Source organism: Thermobia domestica, chromosome 9 (genome assembly GCF_964235325.1).
Source record: "Thermobia domestica chromosome 9, izTheDome1.hap1.1, whole genome shotgun sequence".
Lineage (NCBI taxonomy): Eukaryota > Metazoa > Arthropoda > Insecta > Zygentoma > Lepismatidae > Thermobia > Thermobia domestica.
The window spans coordinates 148,046,605-148,067,522 of record NC_137462.1 but is presented as its reverse complement, the minus strand read 5'-3'; the positions used below and the strand labels follow the sequence as shown (position 1 = coordinate 148,067,522).

The 20,918-nt window shown below is 34.1% G+C and overlaps 1 protein-coding gene across 2 annotated transcripts in view; it reads right to left on the bottom strand.

Moving 5' to 3' along the window:
- Nucleotides 1–20,918, bottom strand: part of LOC145694173 (general odorant-binding protein 56h-like) — an 85,010-nt gene that overhangs the window by 32,512 nt on the left and 31,580 nt on the right. The window contains exons 1-3 of one of the 2 annotated variants that reach the window (XM_081770289.1): nucleotides 14,343–14,441; nucleotides 3,562–3,634; nucleotides 3,151–3,200 (exon numbers count right to left, since the gene is read on the bottom strand). In XM_081770289.1, coding sequence (XP_081626415.1) covers nucleotides 3,151–3,200; nucleotides 3,562–3,634; nucleotides 14,343–14,399 — 180 coding nt within the window. In that variant the 5' untranslated portion in view covers nucleotides 14,400–14,441. Of the gene's footprint in view, nucleotides 1–3,150; nucleotides 3,201–3,561; nucleotides 3,635–14,342; nucleotides 14,442–20,918 lie in introns of those variants that run through there. The other variant, XM_081770290.1, reaches the window with a different exon arrangement.

The window sequence follows — 20,918 nt, the reverse complement described above, 5'->3', positions numbered from 1 at the left end:
AAGCACATCAAGCATTGGCTTCAGGAGATTTTTACTTATCTGAAGAACAACAACTTAAATACAATTCCTCAAGATCCATCACGTATCTTTAACGATGATAAAACTGAGTTCTTTCTCAACCCGAAAAGTGGCAGTGTTAGTTCCAAAACGAACAAAAAACTTTTATCAACATGTGGGATATGATGAAAAAGAATGTTTGACTGTATTGATAATTGGAAGTGTTACTGGAAAATTATGCCATCCGTTAATTGGTTTTCTAATGTAAGCTTCTTCAACAGGATGTAGCAACCGGAGCGGGGTTCCTCCTGCCTGGGGAATCGGAAAATCGTAAATCGGCGTATGACAAGTGATGTGTTTTATGAATTTTTAAGTAACATATTTTATCCTTGGTTAGTCAAAAATTCAGTTTCTTTCCGTTATTCTATTCATCGATGGGCAGTCTTCGCATTTAAGAATGCAGTCTAGTCGCATCTATGAAGATTATGATATCATCCTGGTAGCTCTCCTTCCAAACTCTACTCGTATCATATAACCAATGGACGTACATGTATTCAAACCACTTAAAAATTCATGGAATAAAACTGCACATGAATAGGGTATTAAACAAATATCCGAAAAGAAAAGCCCAAATATCTCCAAAATGACTTTACTATGTTGCTGGAAATTGCTCTTAGTCTAAGCGTAAATAATAATGAAGACGTTTTGAGGCATGCACTAAAAAATGTGTGGCATTTTTCTTTGGAACGCCTTGGTAATACACTATCACAACATCGTTTCGAGGTATTCTGCTTCTCCTCCTTCTCCACCTACTTCATCCTCTAACGCACCTCATAGTTTTTCCAAGGATAGACGTGCTTCTTTGTTGACACTTGAGAAGTTTATTGGAAATATGAGAAGTTGGAAACTTTTATTGAAGCTGGAGATGCATGGGTTGGAGATTAAAAAGATTAATAATTATTTGGATATTGAAAACAGTCAGATGTATCGATCTTTGGAACAGACAAACGTTCTCCTAAGCAGCATACTCAGCCAACATGTGAAGACTTTAAGTCCTGGAAATATATCTCCACCAAATAAAACTGTGCAAATTCCTAGTATCTCTACAGTAAATCAATTTAGTTATCTTCCAGAAAACAGTGCCGAATATTCTTAAGCGTGCTTTGTTTTGGGCAGGTCCAAGTCCAGCGCAAAGATTACCAAGAGGGTACAAAAAGAAAGAATATCTTCAGTGGGTAGCTCAAAGACTTGGCAAGAATATTTCTTGCATAAAGACAAGCTTAAGATGGCATTACAAGAGAAGAAAGAAGAAATAGCAGCATTACGAATTAAGAATAAAGCAGAGAAAGAAAAATCTACTGGCATACGTTCGAAGAAGACAAGAATATCGTCTAAAAGTTCGTCACCAACAGATGGAGACGACATCTTCCAACCAGCTGATTCTTCCGACTTTGAATTTAGTGATTTAAGTGATCAAAATGATGCCGAACTTTAAGAAGTTGGTGAAGATAATAGTAAACATGGTTCCTTTGCTCTTGTTGAAATCATTGTAGAAAGAAAGGAAATTCAACATTATTCAAATTTGTTTCGTATGATTCTAAGTGTAAATGGAAATAATGTTCGTCTTACAAAAATAAAATTGTTTGATGGGACCAATAAAATTTTCGCTCCTGGTGGTGGTAAAGACTTTTATGTGAATATGTCACAAATCAAAGGAATTTTACCAAGCCTTAAAATTAAAAAAAAAGAATAGTGTTGACCATTATTATATTTACAGTGGTGCCGTTGACGTACTTGAATAGTGAATTTAAACTCATGAGTAAAACTGCACTTTGAGTTCCTTGTATTAAGTTTTTTTTAGATATATCAATTTCACATGTGTAATTACTTCAGTGTTAAAAGTACATCTAGAAAACACTTAGCAAATGTGAAAAAGAGCTAAATTAGACTTCTGTCGATAAGTCAAAAAGTCAGATGGCATTTATATAAATGAATGACATCCATATTAATGCATTAGTAAACATTTGTATATTAGTCATTGTTAGAAAATTCGGACATTAAGTAAGGGCAAATAAGAAAAGACAGATTGTTATATTATTAAGTGTACTTTGAAACCCACTAAATTTTATATAGTAAATGTAATTATAATCTCAATTGTAGAAAATGTCTGAAAACAGGTAAATAACAGCTGAACGACGTTAGGAATTCTCAAAAAATAAATCTTTAATGGGAAGAACGCTAGTTCTCAACGTTTTTATGAAAAAATGTTCAAGCAGTTAGAGTGACAACTATAGGTGGTCCGGAAATGGACGTATCACCCTTTAGTTTGAACAGTATAGTGTTAGTTATGGTAGAATGTCTTTACACAGTTACCTTTAGGTCTTAAAAGTCATAAAAACATAAATATCGGTATGATCACTATCCACATCGTAACACAGAAGAATTCTGCACCAAGTTCTCGCAGATGTTTTGCAGACATACTCCGGAATCACGAGGGTAAATGCGTGTTCCACAGCTGCTCGTAATTCCTGCGTTGTGTGATATCGAACGTTTCTTATTTGTTGCGTTATGGATGGTGATCATACCAATGTTTATGACTCTTATGACTTCAAGATAACTATGTACAGATTCTACCATAACTAACACTATACTGATGAAACTAAAGGGCGGTACGCCCACTTCCGGCCCACCTTGTACAGTCATGTGGCTACTTTTAGAACATGTCAAAATTTTGATGACAACTTATGGGGCAAACTAAGAGTTGTTCTCATCTCTAATTTGTTCACCATAACTAGCCGTGAAACAAATTAGCCTTATCAAGCTATTCTTTGAGCATGAGTATTTTTTTAAAAAATGTTATTTGCAACATGTTTATGAAAAGAGTTACTTTTATGCAACATCTAGCTTAACATGACGACAATCGGTTCATTTACCTTATTATAATAATTATATATATATATATATATATATATATATATATATATATATATATATATATATATATATATATATATATTCAAAATGAAATATTACCATGTTCAAGATTTGTTTTTACAAAGATTATTTTGTTTTTCGTTCCTTGTAGCTATCATGGATAGTTCTTTTGTACCATTATCATTGTATCTGAAGAATGTGCACGATTTCCATTCTTACCTTCAGCTTTTCTTCTGCCTCACCAGACTCCTTAAATTTCTGGAAATCATCTGAAGATAAAAAAAAAGATATTATATCTATATCTATATATGAAATAGAGATTTCTTACATAGCTAGTCTCAAATAAAACAAGAAAGTAAGAGGTAAGTTAACCCAATATTAATAAATTTTTAACTGAAAACTAATATACTTTCGATATCCACTTGTTCATTAATGAAATTACGTTCACATTAACCATGCTTTAAAAAGCTTTTCATGTTTCTCTTGATTTCTCGAAGTTTATTGGTGCTTCTGCAAATACCCTACATCACCTGAAAACAACTATGTCTCACCGTACTTCAATATTAATTCATATTAGTAGCAGGTTGACAACTGATAATTTATGTATCGTAATAAATTTCGAGTATGTACCTTTCGTTACTTCATTCTCTTCGGCACATTGCTTGAAAATCCCACCTCCTTCTCCTTGTTCACCTTCATCTTCCTATAGGAAGAAAATATTGTAATATGACTAAAGTTAATTGGTAAAGGGTAAATTATATTTTATTAACATTGAAATTCATATTTTGTAAATTTTCATATTTAAATGAAAATAAAAACTTAATTCCCACTCTGGTGTTGTTAAGTCGTTCACATGTGAGGAGCAATTAAGGAAGTCTAGTAACAGCTCAAAACTATGTCTGGATAAAAAACATTCCTTCAATAGGAAATATAACTTATGTTATGCAGCAATGTGTCAACTCAATAACAAACACTTCCTTCTTCGAGTCATGAGGAAATTTTTGAAAATGTAATTGTAAGCGGAAGAAATGACGCTACCAAAAACTAGGAAGAAATGGCATGTGTACAAAAAGAGTAGTTAACTCGAGAGAGTTTTGAAGTGACCATCACAGAAGAAGTTCGACCTCTTAATTCGTCTCCGATTAAAACTAGGTGAGTACATGCTAGTTACGAATTAATAAAACGCTTCTATTATTCGAGTTCATTACCAATTTCATTCACATCAAAATTTAACTCCTAATTTAATATGACAGTCATTATTATTTTTTGCCATAAGGCCACAGCACTAGTTTTGGGTAATTATTTTATCTGATATCTCTCGATTTTATTTAACCAATTAAACCTATCCGTTTTAACAAATTATTGCTCCACCTAAATTAAATGGTCAAGTACGCTATAAGGTTGCACTCAAATACCCTCATGCTAACACGTTTATTATTATAATGAGCTAAGTGTGGATATAATCGTGTATGTCGACGTCCGGATTTCGATCCAATACGTTGGCATACGTTAATATAGTTAATTGTCGAATTATCCTTACAACACATAGTCGGACAGATAGCATAATAAACTAGAAAGAATGGAAGAAATTACTTTAATCTCTTACCTACCATCACACGTGTGAATCTATGTTTTTTGTATATATATATATATATATATATATATATATATATATATATATATATATATATATATATATATATATATATATATATATATATATATATGATCTGAACTACCATGAAAGGTCATTATTGAAGTTTATTTTAATTTAGCAATCTTATGTTGGTGAAATTTGCTACACCAGGAATTAATGACAGAAATTCTTCCAAAGTTACAAGAGGGAAGTTTCTTGAGTTTACTCAGCACTCTCTGGGTCCAGTGTATGACAAAGAGAGATTTTACGTAGTGTCAGGCAGCGAAGTATGGAGAGACGAACATGAAACGTCTGACATCTCCATACTTGGTCGCTGTAAAAGGGCGCAATATAAACAAACGAGTGAGTTCAAATGGGACCACAAGCTAAGCTTACGGGAAGATAGCTTCTCCTAATGCAAAATTAGTACAAGTAGATGGAAGCAATTGACTATACATAGGAAAATCGCATGCATCTATAATAGTACAACGGGCCGTATAATGTGAGATCATACACATCTTTAATATTTAGTCCTGGCGGACAGTACACCGTCACTCACACTGTGACCTCAATGTTCGACACTTTAACGGACGTTGACTTGTCAATGTCTGTGGTTTGATGCTGTGTGGTCGACTCTGAACTGCATACCTGTACATTTGCTTCCATCTATACAGAATCGAAAAACTTTCATACTAGAATTGCGTATAACAGGTGACCTTGAGTGCTACACATTAAAGGCAATGTCACAGGAGCTGTTAAATTACGAAAATGCTAGAGGCCTATGTCCTTATATCAATCTAGAAATCCTGTTTTGTATTATTTTCATACATTTCGATGCCTCATTCCTTCTTTATAAAATGCCAGACCTCATGTGTCCAGGGTTGTGAAATCATTCTTCGGAAAATAAGTGTAATTAATTGCTTCGTTGCTCTGTATGTGGAGGATATAGATGATTAACATACTTTTTGGCATTGATTTTCATCTGGTATTGTCGATGTGCTGTAGACTCGTATACAAGAAGGATGACAGGCGATCCTTCGAAACACATACGACACATATGCTTGATTCGATGACAGTTTATACACAGTCTGTAATTATTGGACGTGGAGGCTTCATTGTAAAGTTCTGAAATTGTCATTATTTCTTCTCAATTTATATAAGAAGTCTGTGGTATAAATTTTACCACTGAAATGTGCCACCATTGCGCTGTAATTTTTACACATAATAGTGTAAGTGTGTTGTACAGAACTTTAATTGCACATATTTAACTCAGATGATTTGTTTATAAACCCATCGGCATTGCAGTTCAAACAAAATGTGGTTGATAAACGTGTTGTAATAGTGGAACTCCGGTGGTAGATTAAAGTTAAGAGTCCTTTTATCCAGCAAGACTATACGAGACATGAAACTACAAGTTAACATGGAATCCAAACAACATGACTTCCATTCAGAAAGGAATCAAAATATCCCACGGCAAATATGAGTACAGTAACTATATGGCCATGAGGGAGCTCTTTGGTGATATATCCTCAGAAGATTTGTAAATTGTGGCTCTCATACCCTTAATTCGATCAGTTTAAAGATTGCTACATAACATGGCAAATCAAAATGAGAGAATTACTGCTCATCAGTAATTAGATCTATAACTACATGCACTGAAAGCGTATTAACATTTTACAATAAAATTCTTACGCAATCTATTAACAGTATGGTAAATACTAAATTTGATGCTTTCTGTTACTGAAACAAATAATGAAATTATTTATGGTGTAGATCCAATTATTAACTTATGTACAATTATATATTATTTATTTTACAAGATTCTTCCCATGAAGATATGAAGATTTTGGGATCGCAAGATTGCGCAAAACCCCATCAAGTCCAAAAAGTGAAAGTGTAAAAGAGATGGCTTCCCAAGTGTTTCTCCTCATAGGATTTTCTTCAAACTTGGCACTTAGCTTTATATACTAGACTGAAAATAAATCAAAGCGTACTTTGTTTCTTTCGGAAAATAGGTTAACTGGCAATTTTTTTCGAAATATTCTTAATTTATTTTTATTTATTTATATCAAAATAGTAAGAAAAAACTATTTCTTACTGTGCAGCAACTACTAAACAGTGCAGCAACAACACTCTTTGAAGAATGGGCTTCTGATACATCCATAAGGTGTCTGGGCCACAACAACCGATTTTGATGAAACTTGGTAGACTAATAGGACACTTTACAAAAGTAGTGTAACTAGCAGGAATTTGTCGAAAAAGCTGCAGTTTCTGAGATACAATCGATTCATTGAAGACGACATTTGTCATGATATCTCGGAAACGGCTCCACGGAAAACAAGCAAACTTTGCAATCCATAGTAGATACATGATAGTAGATACATGAATTGTCTGCACCTGCGCAGAACTGACGTAATGCGCAAATAATTGTGCGCATGCGCATATCTCGAAAACGTGAAGACTGCGATATATTTTTCTCTTGCTTAGTTTGAACTACATGACAAGTATAGCATAATGCAAAAATAAATAAATAAATAAATAAATAAAAGTAGACTCAAATTTGAGGTTTTCAAGCAATTGAGGCGAGAAGATGTTGGGGTGGTCTGCCCCGGGACACCCGCATCTAGTTACGCACTCTGTCTGGCTTCTCAGTCATACATTTCCATTACACCTTTGTAGAAGTAATATAGTTAACGTTAAAAGTCGCCATATTCCCGGCGTAGTGATATCAAGTACTGTAAGTCATCAATGTTAAGTAACACAATAGTAACACAATATTAAGAGAACGTAAGGATACACTATCAGGCCTATGATCACGGTCTATTGGAACACATCAGTGTAATGCAGGCATGTATGCTTTAAAAAAACGTGTCAAAATCATAGGCCATAGCGTTACCTATATATAGTTAGTGTGAAAATAAGACGAAACCTTTGGTGTAGTCTCATCTCGTTGCGTGAAACACTCTTGTCGCACATATGAGTTGCTAGTGTCGTCTCGTGTCTTTATCTCGAAGCCTATGCCTGGTGTCGAGTCGTCTCGTAGAACATTACGAGAGAAAACTCGTGATAAAAATGAATGGAAAACCGACTATATGCTAGTCGTGACCCGAACAAGCCTGCGTAACTACCGTCCCGGATTTCTTACGTTAGCCTTTGCTTTATACAACTGGGTAGTATTGCTACTAGACGAGACGGGATATTGGGGCTGTCGAAACTCGTCTCCTTACAACACTGTCGCGTGTCTCGTCTCTCAAATAATAGACAGATCTCGTCTCGAAGTGTTTGCTCGTTGTCGAGACGAGACGAGACATGAAAAGGGCTCGTCTAGTGGCAACACTAACTATATATAGGTAATCCTATGGGCTACGATTTTGGCATGTTTCTTTGATGCATAGATGCCTGCATCACAAATATGTGTTCCAATAGACTGCGATCATAATCCTGATAGTGTATCCTTACGCTCTCTTACTACTGTGTTATTGTTGTGTATCATTGATGACTTACAGTACTTGATATCACTACGCCCCGAATATGGCGACTATTAACCTTAACTCTATGACTTCGACACAGCTGTAATTGAAATGTATGATTGAGAAGCTAGATAGAGTGCGGATGAAGTAGCACAATGTTTGAGAGTTGTTAAATAAGGAAAATGAATCACACGTGTTTGTGTTCTGTGTAAAACAGAGTTAGAGCGGGCAGGCAAAAGGCAGAGTTCATAAATGCTCGGTAATAAACAAACAACGCTCTGTCAATGCAAAGACACCCTGTAAGAATCCCTGTATTCCATTAATATGCAGCGGAAACAGACAAGTCGGAATGTAATTGAATCTTGAGGCAAAATGCTTTCGGCTGTTTAGCAAACACGCCACATTTGTAGCCCAGAAATTAGCTGGAATGAGTACAAGGCGGTTTATCATATGAAATGTTTTGAATGGGCAGTGAACAAGCGATGTTAGCTATGGATACAGAGTATGATCAAGTCGAGGAAAAATAGGATAGTAATTATTTTCCTTTATGCTGTTATATTTGAAGGGTCATTTAGCTTTCGCAAGTGCCTTGTATATTTACTTGTTTGACCATAATAAACTATGACTATGACTAAAATATTACTAACTGTGTTAAGAATCCTTCTCGGAAATTTTTGTATGAGACTTGCGATGTACCGAAAGCTTTTTTTCATGAAAAGTAAGTTAGTATAGTTTGAGTACAAAACATTAAGGCCTAAATATCGGAGTCAGATTCTTTCGTTTGAAAGGCTTTCGAAGTTGCCCACGAAGTTATCGGCGAATATATATTTCCCACTATACATTTTCCAATATTGTATGTACTATTCAGTTAGCTTTCCATAATATAAAGTCGTTCAGTCAGTTCCAAGTAATTTCAATTCATTTTTTTTATCCTCGTTCTAATGATAAATTCATTTTTGTGTAGTTTTAATTTTATTATCTTATATAAATATAGTTCAATTTCAATACTTAAGTCGCACGAAATATACAAAACGAGATTCAGAACTTCAAAGTTTCTAAATCCCAATTAAAATTTATTCAATGGCATTTTATCTACAACTCAAATAGTGTGTAGAAATTTTAAGGATGAAAGAGATCAGTGAGGGTATTTATAAATATAAATATTACGACCCTTGTCTTCATTAAGAGGCTTTACACTCGAACACAAGAATAAATGTTGTATTAACTCTTTAGTTTCAAATAAATATTTGACAGAAACAAAGAATACAATGAGAATAAAAATTAGTAATATCCTTAATATTTATATGAGCGTTAATATTGCTTCGTGTGTATATGGAAAATCATATTTCGTCAATACAGCAATAAATCGTATTTTTTTAAAAGAAAATATGGTTAATACACATTTCAATAAAATAAAATTTTAAGAATAAATTCGTATTTTACTCTTCTTGGAACTGAAAAAGAAATAATAATATGATTCGTTTCTCTGAAGCACTTTTAAAAATATCAATTTCTGATTATTGGGTACGCAGGAACAGATAGTCAAATCTAAATTAATTCGTTATTTCTTAATTTTTTAACTTATTAAATTGAAGTTACAATAACTTTGAATAATTATCAAACCACCTAATTAATATTTGACTACGAGAGAGAGTTAATAATGAAAGAACAAACACTCTATGTTTTACAATGAATTTGATTACCTTAATTAATAATATATCACCAACTTCGAGGTTATAACGAACAACACCGACTAGTAAACGAGGTTGAACTTACTAATAATATCATATCGGTGATTAAAATTCATTGTAAGGTAAGCGGATTTCGAAGTCGGATAGTTCCAACCTTTCTTTTCATACTTACATGTAATGCTTATACAAGTGTAAACAAAATAAGATAATTCCTTTAATTTGCTCTCTGTTTGTAGTAAAAAGCATTACTAGAAGTACTGAAGTTTTATCCATGATTGCTTGGTTGCTGTAGCTTCCAGCGTATATATCATGGATATATGATATACTAATCTATACCTTAACGTGAAATCCAAGCCATGTAACTTTCACCTGGGTTACTGGCTCAGAAAGCGTATGCTAAATATAAGCTTTAGTAAAGAGCATTTATTCATGATTATACTTATAAAATAATTTGCCAAATAATATGTGAATAATTCACTCACTAGTGATTACACACGTATTTCTTCTGTTAGTTTTTTAACTTGTTTCATAATAACGGTAACCAAAAGTTATGTCGCTTTTGTACCCTCCACCTCCGAACATCGCTATGTCATTTAAGACGTAACTAGAAGATCAAAAATAGTACCCAACAGCATCAACGATCTTCTCCCAACGTAATGGAAGGCCATGGATTCCTTCAACGTAGAACTTGGTGGATCGGCAAGAGAAAAAGGTATCAAATGCATTTTGCACCTCTACAAAGGATTTTAACTGGCGACCTCTAACGTGATTGTCCAAGAAATGGAACAGGTCATAATCGGACGGTGCAATGTCCGGTGAGTAAAGCGGATGCAATAGTTTTTTCATCCAAGGCGTAGAATCTTGCCCCGGATCATCCTAGCCACGTAAAGCTTAGGGTTGTTCTGTAACAGGAGGACCACTTTGCGATTCACAAGTGCTTGATCCAGGATTATAAGTCTTTCTTGAACACAGCTCAACTGCTGAAAGTACACAGTTGCATTGATGCTCTGACCAGTTGGCAGCAGTTTTGCATGATGCCGCGAGGAGTCCACCAAACACACAGGAGGATCTTCTGGTTTCGGCTGATTTGGATCCAGTTCATGGGATGCTAACCAATGACGATGGTGCCGTGAAGCTTTGTACAGGGCCTACTTCTCGCCACATGTCAACAACCTGTTCAAAAATGGCTCCTTCCTCAGACGAGACAACAAACAAACACAGATCTCTGCTCAAGTTGCCTTCTAGCCGGAGTCAAATCATGTGGGACACATCGACCCAACTTGCATGGTTCCCAACTGATGGAGCTGCTATCGAATGGTTTCTCCACTCACATTGAACTGTAGTCCCAGCACCTCACATATCTGGAATCTGTTCGCCCCAATTGCTGCCTGAAGATCATTTTGTACATGAGTTGATCTTCCGGCACGACTCCCTCACCAAAGGCCTGGCATATCTTCTGCGTCGCTCTAGAGGCGTTTGACCCCAGTTTGAACTCGTGGAGCATACAAGCCCTTATGACGCTCTGTGCAGGTCCAATGTTCACTCTGTCCTTAAGCAAGTTCACAATATAATTGAACTGCCACAACTATTTAGCATGTTGGACATACTAACACCAACAATTCACCTTCAACTTATCTACATTTGTATTCAACTCACAGTGTGAGGGCCAATGGAACACAAACCTCCAGATAAAGCGACAGAACTTTCTTGGTTACCTTTATAGTATGTTGATCTGAAATTCACAGTAAAGTGCCTAAATTGTATCTTAACACAGACAGGGCTCTACGTACCAGTTGTAGTTTTTAAATATACAGAAAAGTTAAAATTATGTGATTGTTCTTTATACTTTAGAATACGAATACAGTATTTTCCATTCCAGTTAACTCTAAAATCCATTTGCAAATTATTTGAAAACGTTAGATATAAATGTATCAATTCTTAATTTCTTCTCTAAGCCCTTCTTGAAACGTCCACCCAACTGTACATCGCTAACGTAAACTCTATTAAGTAATTTTTTCCCCAGAAGCATTTATATGGATTGAATTCTTGAAACAATCAATCAGTTTCAAATATAAAGTTCCAACATTCACTCAATATAGTTGTCAAATATTTGTTTCACATGCTCTATATGGGAGTCAAATGTGGATATTTAGGTAAAAGAAAATTAAAGTTAATTTTTGTATATTATTCTTTGAACAACTTTGACTAGGGTTGGTTTAAAGCGTTTGAGAATTTATTTTGTTACATTTGTCACAATTTCTAGCTCTGAAAAAAGACCTTCGGTCTATAATTAGTATGTTAGATAATATATCCTTATTTGTATGTGATTAATTATGAAGAGAGATTATACGAGGTAATATGCCATTTTCGTTTGCTAACATGAAGTTTTCCTCATTTCTATCCACTGTCTCGCCTTTGGGGAAAATGTTGATTTATGAGTGAATTAAAATTCCATTCTAAAAAATTCATTCTAAAATTTCATTCTAACAATTTTCTTAACGGTTCTAGGTGGCAACCTCATCTTCGATTTTCATCACATTAATTTGCATGGGGAACTATTTTTCTGCGTGCTTTCAAACGAACTGGAATTTGTATTGTTCTTCGAGTCACTTTAATGTCCGCTGCTTCTTCAAAATTAGTCGTGCGTATTAGTTAAATTAAATATCATTATTAGATACTGAAAGTTTCGCATTTAAAAGCAAAATGTGTATTTAATGATGCAAGAGACATTTAACTTGATTTGAAGAATAAATCACTAAAATAAAATTATTAAAATTTCTGTTTATTACATACGAAACACAAAATATTGACCTGATTATATCAATGGGTTAAGAAAGAGGAAACAGTACAAGCAAACAATCTTTAAATACATGTGAACATAATTTGTCGTAATAATGAGGATCTGGTACATCAGATTTCTGAATTTATGAGAATATGTATATAAAAGTAAAGTTTCCTTTATATTCATTCTCCTATGATTGAATTTCACTAATCAAATAATTAATATCATACAAATAAAGTTGAGTTATACTAAGGGAATACTCTTTTATTTATTTTTAACTAGCTGAAATGTCCGTTCCCGCACGGGAAGAATGGGTTCCTGAAATATATTTTAACTCGCCTTCCCCTCTAGGATACACATTTCAATGAAAGTGGAGTGAGAGTGATTCATCCGTCCTTTTGCCGAGAGTTTGAGCCATATAAATTGATTTACATTTTCATTTATTTCTATACCAAACTCCGAAACAGAAAAAATAGAGATCATAGTTTGTCAGGTGAGGCATTGCGTTATAATCCCACTAAAAAGTATAACAAACACAAACACGTTATCATTGGTAAAATGGATCCAGTCTGTAACTTCTGTTGTGCCAAGAAATTCAGTAGAGAATCACCAGGAACGTGTTGCAAGAATGGAAAAATTCGACTAACACCATTGGAAATGCCTCTCCCAGAATTCTTTCATTACATGACTTCAGAAACTCCGGAATAATTCCATTTAATACACTGTTCACTAAGTTTTGCCTTTAGCAATTTACTTTCACTTGTTACGTTTTAAACATATCACTTGCATACAATTAAATGTCTGGCAATTTCACTTTTCCTTGATTCGATCTTATATTTTAAAAGTTTCCCTGTGATATATTTAATTTCCAATTCATAGAGAGTAATTCATTTCTTATAAACGCATTTTAGTCACTTTGTGATCATTCTGATACCATCATTGTTTTTTCAACGATGTCTGTAGACATTATATCTTCTTCTTTTAAACAAACTTGTAAATAAATGTAATGGCTCAGACTCCGGTAAATCGTTGGCTGTTAACTTTCTTTGGTGCTATTTGAGCACATTGGTGCCAAAGAGCATTAAGTAATTTAAAGATGGAACTGACATGTATTTAACTTTTTGTCTCTCTCCCATCATCTAGATGTAACCGCAGTTTTTCCTTTCAAAACATTAAATAGGTTGAGAAGAACTTGAGCATAATCGTAATGATACTTGTAAACTTTAATAAAATAACCCCGTACTCTTAACGTGTACCTTAGTAGTGGTGCACATTCTAGAACATTTTCGAACCTATAGGAAAATAATATAACATGCTGGCACATTATACAACAATTTCGAACATTCTGGAACATTCTAGAACATCCTGGATCATTCTAGAATGTTCTAGAGCATCCTGAAAATTCTAGAAGATTTTCGAGCCTTTGGGAAACTTCTATAACACTTTGTAACACTTTTCAAGATTGTTGGTAATTCTAGAACATTCTGGAATATTCGATCAATAATGATTTGTATAGAAAGAAAAGTAACATTCGAATTGAAAATAAAGAAATGCACGCATTGAGTTAAAATTTAACTTCTTTTTTAGCACAGTAACATCATTGCTAGGGCATTTTCTCCCTCTACAACCCCTGCTGGTCCAAACCGAAACCTTCTTCATGGATGAAAGATACAGGGCTACAATACTAAATAACTCCCATAGGGCTCCTTGTCTTGGTTTCGGAACCTTTGTGGCTGGCATGGATAAACCAACTTACTTTTATTATATATATATATATATATATATATATATATATATATTGATTCAGTGAAAGAATTCTAAATGATACTTACATTACAGTAAACTGCTAAGAAGAGAAATGTGCAAATAACGAAAAATTGGATCTTCATGTTGAATTTGCTTTTGTAAAATGTATATACTTCCGTGCTTGAATACCGGGTGTGTGTAAGAGGAAGATCTATAATTATATCACCTTATATATACGGTCCTGTAGAGGAAGCTTTTACACTGTTGCCTACTATAACGGACATTTTTCTTCTAAAAATCTAACCTAGAATTATCTGTGAACAAGGCGACTACAATAGAATGCCAGCACTCATGACACGAACATGATAAATAATGATTATATATATATGATGAAATTTCGTTTCTAATTTTAAATTCTCCATCTATAATAGCGAAACTGGCAAAAATTACTTAATATATATATTAAAGTATTGCTCACAAATTTCTAAAACAATTGTGTTGTATATAATAACTTAAACACATTACTTCAAGGCAATGTAGCAAATATAATGAAAGAAAAAGGACAGAATACAAACGCCTTTAAACACTTACACACGTTATTTGTCAATAATGTTATAATGATTGGATCAATTAAGAGTTTTCATATATTATTATTATTATTATTATTATTATTATTATTATTATTATTATTATTATTATTATTATTATTATTATTATTATTATTATTATTATTATTATTATTATTATTATTATTGTCCTTGTGAAATACTGAGGTGAAGGGAATTTTGAAATCTGGTTTCTGCTCTATTTCGTTCAGTGCCACTGTACAGCGGGGGACACTTCTAAATGGTACAGCCATATGGAGATTTGCGGCTAAGGTGTACCATTTAGAAGTGTCCCCCGCTGTACTACATAAATCGAAGGACTGGTAACAAAAGCAGCTCTTGTCAAAACAAGATGTTTTCAGGAAAATGAATAGATAGCTGCATGTTTTTGTATGTTTTAGAAGGTATCAGAGATACGTATAAAGGAATAGATTTGCAGAATTTCTTATAGTGTGTACTAGAGAAAACTATCTTTTCATTCTTCAGAGAAGTTTTGTGTTTCGAAGATGGGTTATATTTGAAAAAGCCCCTCATTTGATATTAAAAATGGATATTTTAATTAGATTAGAGAAGTACTTAATCATCAGGATTATATACTGGTAGGCAGACAAGATTATAGATATTTAGCTAGCTACCTAGATAGATAGATATTAATCACCATCAGCTGCTAATAGCTACCTTTTGTGGGAATGTAACTCTTGGTCCGCGCCGTGATCAGTTTTGCACACAACAAAATAAAGTAGTTTATAACTTAGGCACTATTAGTCCTACACTAATATAAGTATACATTGTTCGAAAGATCATAAAAGTACGAAAAACTTGTAGAGGAAACATTTTTCCGAATTAGATCTTGTAAAGAATCTGTGGCTAAAAACCTGACGTCACACACAACCAATACTGAGTAAAAATGAAAATAACAAGAAAATCATTATATTTAGCTGAAAAATGCAGTACAATTAAATTGTATAAGCCTATTATACGAACAAAATAAAATATATTCAGATGCTCTACCTGCAATGAGTACGGAGATAAAATTTTGGCTTCCCCTCCTCGTCCTAGCCCCCCCCCCTCACGTGAAGTATATTTTTTCTGGCATTTTTGTGTTCAATAATAGGTATATTTTCAAAATATATCGGATGCGGAATTGTTACATGATTTGCGCTTAAGCTGGAAAAGGATAGCACTTTGGTCAAGCTAGACTATATTGTTGGTTACTACTGTTGCTCCAATGTCCGCCATTCATTTATAACTTAAATTGTTTTAACGTTGTTTGCTATACATTCTGTATAAGATGAAACATAGTTTAAAGTGGGATTGTCAAATCCTTCCACACCGTGAATTCAACTTGAAGGTATAGAGTACCAAAGTGTACAGTACGGGTGATTGACAGAGAGTTTTGGGAGAATAGGAAAATAGGGAAACCAAAGTAGAAAAGAGAACATAAACCAGAACCGCATATAAATAATAAAATTGTCTTCATTGCCTTGATCTAGTATGGAAAAATATAGTATAATCATTCCGGTTTCTAGGACCACATGGCATTCACATCTATGTATTTGGCATACATGTATGTATGAATATTCAATCTACATATGTGTGCGTAGGTTGCTGTGTATACCATTCGTATCTAGATAATACTAATATATACCCAATCTATGTGAAAGCAGAGATAAATGCGTAATATTAGTTAAGCAATACTATTTTATTTTTGCATCCAATATAATTGGCACTTGGTTTCCGCGAAATTTGCAAAATGAAGAAATATACGCATAGATAGAAACACTGCGTTATGAATGCAAGGTTTCCAATTGTATACTGACAATACGCGTGCAAAATGATCTTTCTAACACGCCGAACAATCATAAGGATATTATATAATACTTATCTCGATTCTTTTGTGGTTAATCTAGAATCCTTGAAAACAGAATGAAGAGAAGGTGACATGTAACACGAAGTAGTACTTATGAAAAAAAACTTTTTACTTGCATAATAGCAATAACTGTGTTATATGTATCAACTCGTATGTTCCAATATTACATTATCCAATATTTCTTCTGTTTGTATGTATCAAAAATACATGAAATGATTGGGTCTATTGGTGACGATACACATGGAATCACATACTAAGCTTCCATGTTAATGCACTAATACAAACAATCCTGAAAACTATAATTCTAACATTAGTTTTTAGGATTAGAATTTTGCTTCCCGTTCAGCACCGAGTCTATATGAGACGTTTTCATACAGTTCAAAGTAACATTGTAAATTGCATGTTACAATCCGAGCCCTCGTACTGTCTTCAAATTTTAACTTCCTCTTACAATATGCATTGAACGCGGGACCCGTTGCATCAAAGATCTGGGCTAGGCGCCATACAAGCGGAAATGACTATTTCTAATCATCGGTTTAATAAGTGGAGCTTCCTCATAATAAAATCAAGTTATATTTTCTATAAGATATAGGAGAATTTTATTCTTATTCTTCAAGAATTCCATTTGCTATTAGTAAGGAAAGTTCCTAAGTTTCAAATTGAAATATGCATCGTGTATCAAAAATATTGAGAAGCCTTTTAGAAATTGTTTAATTTTGCACAGCCCTATGTATTATTTGAAGTACATAGCCAGACATATTGTTATGTTTCCTCGATGATAACGCAAGTTTCTTGTTTGTGTGTAACTGTCTATCTGTACAATTATTGGTGGTTATTCACATATGCCACTATTACTCTCAGTATTTCCATTTTTATCAATAATGCAAGAAAACAGGTATGTTTTTACGACATCCGATTATCTCGGACAGAACGAAACATTTCTACTTACCCTACACATTAACATTCCCATTTTTTCATATAAACTTAAAGAAAGACACACACAACTGTCCCTTATCATGGTTTTTTAAGTTTTTTACAAACATTATCCTCCAAATTCGTGTGTTTCTGACATTCGTGAACACGAACGTCGAACACATACTTAAAAAATATCTACCAAACCGATTTTCCTTGTGTGGTAGTTTCATTTCGGTTGCATATAACTTTCAAAAGTTCTGGTGTTCGGGTTGTGTGACTTTAGGGACACTTGTGTCTTAAATATGATACTACGATACTAATATGTGTTTGGTATGTTTTAAAATACACAAACATATTTATATCATTTTTATAATGCTGTAATTCAAGTTACTCGTCTCTTCTGTCTACTGAACATTTAATCCAGTTCCTAGTTATTTTTTGAACGTGCATCTACAATTCAAGTATGATTATAACTAGATCGCGGATTTATAAACATGAACACATATTAAAATAAGCATACAAATTTGCAGGATACATTGAAAAAAGCGTCAAATTTACCAAAAAAAAAAACATCGTAAACAAAAAATAAATTAAAATATTTGTTTTCGTGAACTCCTGCCTTCTTCAAGGTTGTTATAGTATAAAAGTATTGTCTTGTTTGAAACTCTTGCGTCTGTCGGGGCCGCGGTGGCTCAGTGGTAGAGCGTTCGCCTCTGGTGCTTGAGGTGCCGGGTTCGATCACAGCCCCTGCCAAGTAAATTTTGTGGTGGACAAACACCGTGTACGTGGGTTTTCTCGGAGTTCTCCCGTTTCCTACCACTTTCTTCATTCCACCATTTCATTCATTACTCATCATCACCGTCTCCTTTAGCCTAACCGACATATACGTGGGACGTAAAACTCAAAGATTTCATTTCATTTTCTTGCGTCTGTCACTGAAAATATATTTGTTGTGTGAAAATATTATTTCCTTGTCACATGATTCACAATGGCATGTTAAATAATGTTCTTCGGTAAATCCCCTTTAATTTATGTTTCTTCAGTGGAAAGTTTTCTAAAAATTTTAAAGTGTTTCGTAGCCAGGATTTTTAGTAACAGTCGGATAAAAATAAATCAATTTTGACCGAACCGCAAACAAAATTGCAACAGAAAGTCTGATAGTTGTTTGTTATTGAAAAAGATATGATACAAACAATTAAATAAGGTTTACCAACACCACTGTTGTCATAAGGCCACCATATTGGAAAATGGCCGCCATAATGGAATTGAGCAGTTATCTGAAAGTTTGTGCATATTCCGAGCAACACATGATCTGTGAAGGTGATTTTCTTCATCAAGTAATCAAGTTGAAGTAATCAAGTTGTATGTAATGTATATAATTTATACAAATTGCAGTCAATTGCAAGGTAACTGAGAACTATCTAGAGTAATCACATGCCAGAACACGCACACCATTGGTGTCAGCTAAGGTTGCTAGGATGAATTTCGTAATTAAAATGGAAAACTATTTTTAAATATAATATTCAAAAATATTTTTATAATTTCTGAATTAGCACAAATCTAAATGCAGCAATATTACTTAATTTTTGGACGTACGATCTTGTCAGGATTTGGTATATATATATATATATATATATATATATATATATATATACAGGGGTATATGCCACATTCCTTATGGATTTCCTTCCAGACATAAATAAGATTAGAATTAATGACTTCTGTTCAGAATGGATATGAAAAGTTGGAAACCTATTTAAAAATATTCAATTCCGTGTAAAGAAAAAGCTCTGCCAAGATCGCATGATCATTATTACATGAATCTTCATTTTCAGCATATGAATACACATTTAGCATACATAAAATGCCATGTCAATATTGGAATGGCATTATACTTCAGGGTGTCATCAACATTAAAGTAGATCCAAGACTCATTTGATGGGTACAAGTCTATCATAGGAAAGAAAGTTACAGATGACTTCCCAGGATGTTTTTCTTTCAGAAAGATTTGGTATGTACCATGCTATATGGGAACATAGTATCATCCTGGAACAGAAGATCGCTCTAAAGCATGAGACATACTCCAAATCCAGTCAATGTCCTCAGTTGTGTCGGTGAATGTTATACTTTATTTTATTGGGCAATATATCAGATGTCGGAATCCACTTGCCAGTGCTGGGTAATCTTTGATATTAATTCGAGTTATTTCCTGAATATCTTTGATTGATATATCGTGACGAGACACTTTGGTTCTAATCTGAACTCCTGGCGTGGTCATTGCTAGATATAATGGTCCACATTGTCTGCTGCATACTGAATGAAACTTCTCTGGGCCTAATCATGGTGGACAGATCTATTTGTCTCTGCTCCACACACTTGATATCTTTGTACTTCGGAATAAGAACAAGAAAATCCCATTTCATGGAGAAGGTCAACTAGAAATCTTGAACCACTATTGTGGTGCACTGCAGCCCCCAATCCCATTTACAAAGGAAGAACCAGTACGCGTGGTCTAAGGGCTTGCATCAAACATTGTCAAACTGCTGCAATTTTTGTGTATTTCCTTTTCCCTGTCACCAGAGAACTTAGAAAAGCAGCTAGAGTTTCAGGTAAAAATTCCAATTTTTTGCAGCATCATGAATATCTTCTGGAGTAGCATACTCATGAGCTATCACAGTACTCTCTTTGAATTCACTTTGAAAAATTTCTGCTTCTGTTACTATGAATAGCCATTTTTTACTCCTATGATCCGGCTGACTTGTGTCGATGGTTGTCTAAATGTCAAAATATCTGGGACTCCAAGTGTTCCAAAAGACGTTATTTCATATATACTTTGCAGTATGGTTCTATAGTTTTATCAGGAAGGTAACTTCTCATACGTTCAACAAGCTGTGCCACAGTATTTTATTCTTCATCATTCTCTTCAAGGTAGGAGGAAACTTTGAGAAATGCTTCATAGCGCTGCCTGTCTCCCGGGCGGCCAAAAATATCAGATTTCCCAGAATATTGAGAAGGGATATCTTTTCCAGAACAGTGCTGATGATATCAGGCATCTGCTGCATGAAGGTTCCTAACCATTTCAGTTCTACTTTTCACAGTATTTGCCCATTCACCTTTTCTATCTTCACATTTCGCTAAGATATTTTGCTCAAACTCAAGTGTCCGGACAGGAAATATTTTCTCTTTTGCGAAGAAATAGGAGGTGATCGGAGATCCACAGAAAATGCAGTTTCTCCTAAAATCAAAGATCCATCCTATGACCGTAGAGCACA